The sequence below is a fragment of the Barbatula barbatula genome, assembly GCF_947034865.1.
Source record: "Barbatula barbatula genome assembly, chromosome: 12".
Classification (NCBI taxonomy): Eukaryota; Metazoa; Chordata; class Actinopteri; order Cypriniformes; family Nemacheilidae; genus Barbatula; species Barbatula barbatula.
This window is the reverse complement of record NC_136775.1, coordinates 2,181,739-2,190,960: the sequence shown is the minus strand read 5'-3', so window position 1 is coordinate 2,190,960 and position 9,222 is coordinate 2,181,739. Positions and strand designations below refer to the sequence as shown.

Genomic DNA, 9,222 nt, shown 5'->3' with positions numbered 1-9,222 from the left:
GTCTTCAGTTCTTTAAAGAATCTATATTTAAAAATGTTGGACATTTTGAGACGGTTCTGTCAGCCAGCACTATATGTTTTGTTGTCATTGATGAAATAACATTAACTATACATTATTTAGTTTTCTCTGTTGTCCTCGCTGAGCGTTATTCAGTTTTCTCGTCTCTACCCTTATTGAAGTGTCTTTAGAGGATTTCTGGTAATGGACACACAGCATTGATTTTGTGTGCCATGGGGGGTAATTGTATATATGTTGTGCTTTTAGACCGCCTTTGTAAAGAGATTTTCGCAGAGGCCATTTTACATCAACCAGTGTTTGTGCTTTTACAGATTTGACTGAAAGAAAACATGAAATGCCACCATGATGTTTAAATCCTTTAAACAATACAGCAGTAGAGTAGCAATCGGATATTACAGCAAAATAAAACCCATCACAAATCAAATATAAATCATATTTATTATAATATACAAATTGTACAGATGGCGTTATGAAGGAAACAATGAAGAACATTGATCAGTTTTGACAAAAGCACAACAGTGACTGACATTCAAATCATCCTGTAAATATGGAGGCAGAGACGGTGAATGTGTTCAGATGCGCAAGCACAGACCTCAGCAGCATGTTTCGCCCTTTTCAGCTGTTTTTAATGACTTCAGCAAAGCCAGAAAACAGAGAGGAAATGGTGCGAGACTTTACGTGTGAGCTACAACGAATGATCTCCCCCGCCGGTTCACGATACTCACAGATATGGAGTACATTATATAACAAGCACATACGAGAAGAGAAACGAACTACAGGAGAATTCTCTACATTCTTGTTTTTCTGACGTGACCTCACAAACCCACGGGCTGACCCAAAACTCAATGAGCTCATGCTATTGTGGGCAGTAAAGATCAGGTATGTTACTTTTTGCATAAGTATTCATCAGGGCCAGCTTATGAAACTGTTGAAATCCGGTGTGTACGTACTAGTGATCTAAACGATGAATGGTTGTGTGTACAATTTTACATATCTAGAGAGGCTTACACTTGCACAGGAGATTAAGTGTGAGTCAATGGCTGTGTTTGGAATAGTATACTTTCCCCGAGTATCTTACCGGTATGTATACTTTGTACAGTATGCAGATATTCTTGTCGACTTGAAGTGCATTATAATGACAATGTAACGTTTTGAAGACAGAAAATAACACGGAAGTAGCGTAAACGAAACAAAGCTATGACTAATGTAACAACAAATGTTTTCCTGTGGACTTTATGAATAATTGGTTGATGCCACGTCAATTTGTACAACCATAAAGTGCCCAGACAGGTAACCCATTGCAATAGTCATTGGAATTTCATTTTTAGCCGTTTTATTTCAATTAAAATGTTACGTTTTCATAAGCTGTTCAGTACATCACAAATGTAAAATAATAATTCAAACACAGCTTTTAAAACTGAAAGACCTTTAAAATCATTTGTTTTAAATTGACACCGGACGACATCTCAACTCGTGTATCATCAAGAATTCAGAGTTTCTCGCTTATAAATACAACTTCGGTTGGTGCTTCAAATGCTCGAAACTCGAAAGGATGATATATCCGACTCCACTTGAAGGCAGCATCTGTGCGCACGAAACACAATTTAATCGACCAAATTTCTCATAATGTCAGGGCTATACATTTTTACAAGTTTAAATCGCCAAAACAAACAAAAGAAAAAGTCTTGCGCCATTAGTTAACCTCACACGTACTTCACACAAACAAGTGGCTCTGTCCAGTGCACCTGCCAAACTGTATCGTACTCGTGTTACACCATTGAATTTATTCGTAGCATGTGCGAATATATGTGCGTTTGACTTGACCTTCCTTGTTTGTCAGTCGGTAATCCTTTTCGTGACGTTTTACGATGGTGAAGGCATCTAAAGCACTCAGAATTATATCCATACCTTTGGTAAAATGTCCTGATTCATTCTGAACTCTTTGACATAGGCGACATACAACATTCAAAGTGCAGTACACAGTACACAGTACTACAATAATACTGCAAACATAGCCAGATACCTCAATGGATAACAGAAAAAAGGCATGTTTATCATATGCCCACAGTGTCTGCTAGTAGAAATACTGCAATATGGCACATCTCTGTCAGTGATAATCAACAAGTAACGTTTGAGAATCTTTTTTTTTTCTCTGATTCGGTCATCGTCGTCAAACAATAAAACAGGCAATCTCCCCGCCAGCCGCCATCTGACAAACAACACTGTGACAAAACACGGTTATAATGACGACATGTTTCAAACTGCTGGGAGAAGAGCACAGAGAGACACACAAGGAAACATACTTGGAAAGTGCAAAGTGAATTTTCATCTAAGCGTCTGCAGACAGATTGGAAACAGCATCTTTTATTGGGAACTCGGGAGGGCGTGACCTCTTCCAGGAGAGCAAGCGCTGGAGACGGAATCCCCAGCAGGAGGGGTGAGTGGAAAAGCTATTATGATTTTAAATGTGACCCCTCCGGCCATTAGAGCTAATGCAGGCTCCCTGTGAACCCCCTGTGTGCCCTTCCAGAAGACCACATGCTGAAAAACCCCTGACGCTGCAAACCCACATTATAAATACAGGCAGACACCAGCGCAACACGGCTGACTAACTGGAAAACACATTTACAGCTCAGGTAAGGTATACGATTGGACGATTTTTAGTGGACTTTAACATCCAGAAGGTATCTAGAAGTATGTCTGTTTTGCTTTAAACGTGTGTTTTCCTGAAATCTATATGCCACTTGGTTTGATTTTTGAATGATCTAATGCAATGACATTCATCATTTTTTTATACAACATAGACTTATAAAACAGATCGAAACCATGTCTCCGTCTGAGATCATAATCTTGTTGTGATTCAGCTGGATTACTGGATCCCATTTCAGAGTTAAAGACTGAAATACTATTGGTTTCGTTAATAAAAGGTTTAAGATGCCTAACCACATTGCCCTGTCAGTGCGACTGTGCTCATTCTCTGATGTTTACTTTGAACCGCAAACATCCCAGATCATCATGGTGATATCATTCCCATAACCCCTTTATATTACACTCTTCTGTCTGCATTATCCACGTGGCCGTTTACTCATTTATGCAAATGGCGAAATGACTGCGTTCCACGAAATGACGACGATGTGGTTTTTCACTCATGAAGTTGATGTGATGAAATGTCTTTTATGCAATTCCTGTCTGTAGCTGATGTCATGCGTGAACACTTGTGTAAACACCTGCTAAATATAATAAGAAAAAGAAAATGATTGAATTTGTCCATCGTTTTACTAAGTGCTTCTCTGCAAACTTCTGGTGTGTCTTCTTTTCCCACGGACCACAAAACCAGTCATTAGGGTCAATTTGATGAAATTGAGATTTCTACATCACCTGAAAGCTGAATAAATAAGCCTTGTAAATGATGTATGGTTTGTTGTGATAGAGGACACTATTTGAAAATATTGAGAAAATCGGCTTTAAAGTTGTCCATCAGGGGCGCTGTGGAAGGCCTTTGCTAATAAGAAACAGGTTCGTTTTAACGCTCTCTATTATCTTACCGCTGTAATGACATCGTGGAGAGTAGATGGACCCCAAAGCAGAAATTCTTAGCTTTACATTGACACCAAACTTGCATTGGCAATTCCCAAAGAGCGGGCAACGGCGAGTGAAGTTTGTAGGTGTTTTTCTGGCCATCCACACAAAATTATTGACAAAATATCTTTATGGAACGTGATCTTAACTTAATATCCTAATGATTTTTGACCTGAAAGAAAAATCGATACAATGTATTACAATGTATGTGCTACTTATGACTGGTTTTGTGGTCCCCGGTCTTTTATTTTCAGAAAAAAATTGAAAACGGTTCGTTTGAGCGACTGTCACTTTGTAAAGAACGAAATCCCACCACTTCCTCCTAAATTAATATCAAACCGTGCGTGACGTGTCCCGACGCTCCATATTTGAATGTACACAAGCATGAACGAGATTTGAGAGCTGTGGAGCGGCAAATAACAATTGAACCTTCCGCCTGTTCCTCACACAGAGCTTTAGAAGACTTTGGCTTTCACACATCTAAGGTTTAACGAAAGATACTGCATATTATTGGAAATGTTGCCTACTGTTCTAGTCAACTAGGTTTTGGATGCTTGGTATATAACGGACAAACAGCGTAGACTTCTTGAATGATACTATTTTATCTCTTTTCCTTTGTCACAGATAATGAAAGGTTAAAGTATTTGTATCGGTACATGGGTGAGCAAATGATGACAGAACTTGACTTTCTGTGTAAGCTTTAAAAATAGTCAGGGATGAGATTATTGAACGACTAGATTCAATAAACAAAAAGCTGCATGTGATGTAACCTGTGTTGTATGTATGAAACTAATGTTTTACAGATGTAAGGAAACTTGATCGGATACTTTTCCTACGTTGCTCTTCTCTTCCATCGGCAACAGTTTTGAATAAACGGTGAAATATTCATACAGACATCAAAACAAAAATTTACACAGATGTGCACCTTACATCACATTCGATTGCCTCTCGCAACAGTAACTGTCTGCTCCGCGCGCGTCTGTCATCTTCAGAAGAGATGAAGTCTTTCAGCCGGTTCTCGGCCCCCTGGGCTCACAAGGTAAATATTCGCGTGGTTTTCCCATCCAGTGCGTTTACTGATAACAATCTCATCCCATTTCTCCTCTTTTCCCAGGTACTAGAGTCCTATCGCTCTTTAAAGATCTCGGTCAGAGGGGATGAAATCTTTCGCTGGCAAGCGGCATCGGTTACAAGAGGTCGCAATGTCAGGTGAGGTGTCTGTCACCGTCTGAAGAAACTAAGCTTTGCTGCAAAAATCATTTTATGAGTCTGTATTGTCTTGATTTTCAAGCTTTTAAACATTCTTAATACAAGACAGCATTCATTACATTTTAAAGAACTGTACTTCATATAACTCGTCCGTGGTATGACAGTCGAGAGAAATGATTTGGAGTGAGAGAACTTCAAGATATTGTGCTGTGTATCTTGTGTCTTGTTTTAAGGATGTTTATTTTGAACATTCATAAAGGTCTACATCTCTTGGTCACGTGAGCGTCTTCAATCCTGATTGGCTGAGACGTCGACATGTGCCGGTGACCGTTCGTCTACTGAGCCGTCTGCCTGTTTGTCCACCTCATTGCACCGATGTGCTGTCTGCTGGTCTACGGATGAGGCGTCGTGGCTCGTCTCCACCTGTGTTTTTACTTCTACCTCATGCTGATTTTCATTTTGGGGATTTCCTGTGCTCTCTCTATTACCGCACAGCACTTCCTGTTTTTCCCCTACCTCACTTCCTGTTGCTGTCCCTTCCTCTGTCTCATACAGTTCCTGAGTCTTTTCCTCTCCGCTTTCCACTTCAGTGTCAACCTCATTATTTCGCTCTTTCTGTCGTTCATTGGCGCTCGCGTTTCTCCCCTCGGTGATCTTCTCCGCTCCGTCACTGATCTTTTGATCGCACGGCTTCTCTACGGCGGGCGTGCTCTCTTTCTTCTTCTTGTCCTTTGGTGCGTCTTTGACGGAGTTCTTGTTACACTTGTTGCGTGCTTTAAAGATGACTTTCTGAAATGGAACATGTCAACAGATGTTTGAAATGAGAAATAGTGAGACAAGACATGAAAAAAACAGATAAATATTTCATAATGATGATTAAGAACGGACTGACATGCGCTGTGAATTACACCTTATACCATTTCTATAGCCGCGTAAGCCAATTATTTACATCCTTCCTCTTCGACCCGCCTGAATTTGTTTTACATTGTCATGAAAACAGTTTCCTGAGGAGCATCATTCGTTTAAAGCAAGTTATTGACCGACCGGACAGCTTGGCAGCTGTGTTTGGTCAAGTCACCCTTGACTGAGCCTGCGCCCCTCGCGGACCACCCCTGTCAATATAATCTGTGAGAGCACTGCGATAGTGTGCTATTTAAAGAATCCTCAAAAGTCCTTGATTCACCCCTGCATCTCACATCTTTAAGCCCTCAATTCAGAAAAGCTGTATTAAAAACATTTGGATCATATCGTAAACATAATACAGAAAAGCAGAGAAATATTTACAGAGACGTTGTAAACACTGGATGGATGGAAGCATCTGCAAATGTTGCATTTCACAAGCTTCACAAGCGTAAAGTTTAAGGCATTTCTCGCCGAGGCTGCAAACACATCTGCAGAAAATCTTTTTTTACTAGTATTTACTTTTTGTTTTGGTAAAATGGAATGAATGTTTCATTCATTTCTCCCAAATTTCAAATAAAAATCTTTTGATTTTTGTTTCGATTTGCATTTATTTGCAGAAAATGTCAAATACTGCAAAGAAAATAAAGTTTATATTAACTTTTAAGTAATACAACAGTAATATTTCTACATATAAATAACCCTGATTTTGACTTTCACATTGCTGTTGGATGACTTTGTCACTCCTGAGGTTTGATTTTGTTGAAATTCAACAGACGCTCGACTGAAATGGTGTTGGTTACCAATGTCCAATTGGCCATCATTCACACGCGGAAGAAAGATTCATGTACAGGTTTCAAACGCATAACATTTGACAGAATTTGTATTCTCGGTTAAACTGTCTCTTTAAAACAAATAGCTGCGATGTAGACACATTTCATTTTAAACGAAGAATGCATCAGAGTAAATGCATTAAAACGCTCTTTAAGGCAGCTTTAAGGCTTCAAACATACTTTAAAAAAATGTGCATTTGATAGTTGTGTAAAATACACAAAGCTTTGAATTTCACACACGATTAAAGTACTGAATTCACTTGGTCCTTTCTTCCCCAAAAGAAGGATATGCTATATAAATAAATAACATTGGTAATACCAAACAGGCAGGCACGCACTGGCCCTATTTTCTTTGAAGTGAGACGGAGCTAAATCTTTGTTTAAATTATGCATTGTTTTCGTCCGGAAATCCAAACGCATTCTGCTTTCTGTCCCATTTTATGTGGCGTCTTAAGGAAATGCCTCATGTCAGCTCTGAACCCTGTAAACTCGCTCTGCGTGTGACTGCGGCTGTATATAGTGTTCATATATTCAGAATATCAACGTCTGTGAGGGATATCATACTAACTCTAGGTACGTTATGTACGTGTGTGTTCGCAGGACTATGAGGTCACGCACCTTCGATTCCTTCTTCTTGCGGTGCAGCATTGGTCTCTGAAGGAAAACGATTTGTTTGGTAGTCAAACTTCCGTCACTGGATAAGAGAAATTGCAGAATCAACAAACAGGTTAGTTAAAAGTGATCACACTTTGGGCAATAATGATGAAACATCCAAACATGCCTTAATGTACTTTATATACTACCCCAAGAAAAAAGATCTTGTGGTTCTTAATCAGAAAGTCATGACTTTTTTTGATCAAAGATGTCCTGTTTTTTGTCATCCCGTCCACTCCAAGCACCTGGCTCAAATCTGGTCCGCGACAGCCGCTTTTCACAAACAAAGTAATACTTTACGTTTATTTGTGAACAGCCTGTTTCACTTTTTCATAACGTGTCTCATTATAAAAGTTAATGGCCTGTGAATGGCGTTTCATGTTGACTGGTTCATTTGAAAGGGTTTGCCGAACAGACCTATCTTTCCTGTTATGGCATTTCGTATAGAAACAGGAAGTTGAGTCAGAACTTATTAAAGGCCTGGTTTTCTGCTATTGCTAGTAGGTAGTATTATGGTGCGTAACATCTTCGTTACTAAGCAAGAGTTGAATGAATGTTTTGGTTGAAGAGAAATGCTGTACATTTGAAAGGATTGCAGATCTTTCGAGTGGTTATCTAGTGTCAACTTCTTTGGCTGTTCCAATATGGAGAACGACTTGTGTATACAGTAGCATCCCAAAGATATAGCTGCTATGTATGCATATCTATTTGTCTACCAGCATGTGTTCTAGTTCAAAGTGACCAGCTTGAATCGATAAAAGATAATGTTTTTAATAATGCTTTTGTGTTGCAGTCGCTCCATGCTTACCAGACTGATATTCGTTATTCAGTATCTTATCTTGTATTTATAGCTTTAATAATGCTGGAAAGGGCAAAAAGACCCTGGAGATCTGTTGAAATTGTTTTGTTGTTTATAATATAAAATAGCTAAAGATTTATTTTTATTGTTAGGTTTTTTCAGACTTTTCGCTGTTACACCAAATGACACGTTTACACATTTATTTCATTACTACTCATGTGTTTGAGTAAAATGATCATTTTTGTTTAATTCTGTAAACTACTGATTTCTGCTAAATTTGTCATTAAAATAAGTTATTATTTCTTTTCAGAAATGTAATTAAGATATGCAATGAAAGGGAAAAAATTCATATTTTTGAACATCACAATACTACATGAGGTGGTTTTGTATTTGCAAAAATAAGTCATTCATTTAACCTTCAATAAAAACAAAAATGCTGGAATCTTAAGTATTATTAAAGGATGTGAAGTAAAGCAAATGTCTAATTCGGCCTGTTTTTCTGCGCAGCCTATTTTCTGGCTTGTCTGGGAGCTGGATATTTATTCCAGTGCGTCTATGTTAAATCAAAGAGGCAAAACTGGATTCCTGCAGTCCTATTAAAATGTAAACGAGTGGCTGGGTTAAAATTACAGCTCTGTCCGCGGCCCGGCCAGCATCTAAACAAGTCTTCATCTTCACTTTATAGTGGATGACACACGTCCACGTACAATCTCCATCATTAAGGGTTTAATTGAATGGTAACGTTCGCAATTGCCAACGTAATGAATAGACAAGCGTACTGTACGATGTAATGCATAACAATGAGATGCCAACCTGTGTGTGGAGATGACAATACAGTCGTATCATTCCCACAAAATAACCTTTTTATCCATACCATAGAAAAACCATGTTTTTGAAACTTGGTCCTCTGGTTTTTGGCATGTATTGTGGTAATTCTGTGTTTTTACCATGATGTTCCTTAAAGGTACAGTCCTCCCAAAAATGTCAATTCTGTCATGAATTAAACCTATAAACATTTTTTTGTTCTGTTAATTCAAAGCAATATATTTGTAAAAATGTAAGCAACTGAGATTTCTGGGGCACCCTTGACTGCCCTTAAAAATGTTGTATATTTTTTTGTTCAAAGACATTTATACAGGTTTGAAACTAGGTTGCGGAAATATAGACAGAATTTTCATTTTTGGGTGGAGTATCCCTTTAACTTCTCCAGAAAGTCAATCTCTTGTGTAA

At 38.5% G+C, this 9,222-nt stretch overlaps 1 protein-coding gene across 3 annotated transcripts in view; it reads right to left on the bottom strand.

Moving 5' to 3' along the window:
• Positions 1–2,168: 2,168 nt before the first annotated feature.
• The window catches only part of rftn1b (raftlin, lipid raft linker 1b), a 70,144-nt gene continuing 63,090 nt past the window's right edge, over positions 2,169–9,222 (bottom strand). For all 3 annotated transcript variants that reach the window (XM_079470262.1, XM_079470263.1, XM_079470264.1), the window contains exons 9-10: positions 7,158–7,233; positions 2,169–5,595 (exon numbers count right to left, since the gene is read on the bottom strand). In XM_079470262.1, coding sequence (XP_079326388.1) covers positions 5,095–5,595; positions 7,158–7,233 — 577 coding nt within the window. In that variant the 3' untranslated portion in view covers positions 2,169–5,094. The remainder of the gene's footprint in view (positions 5,596–7,157; positions 7,234–9,222) is intronic.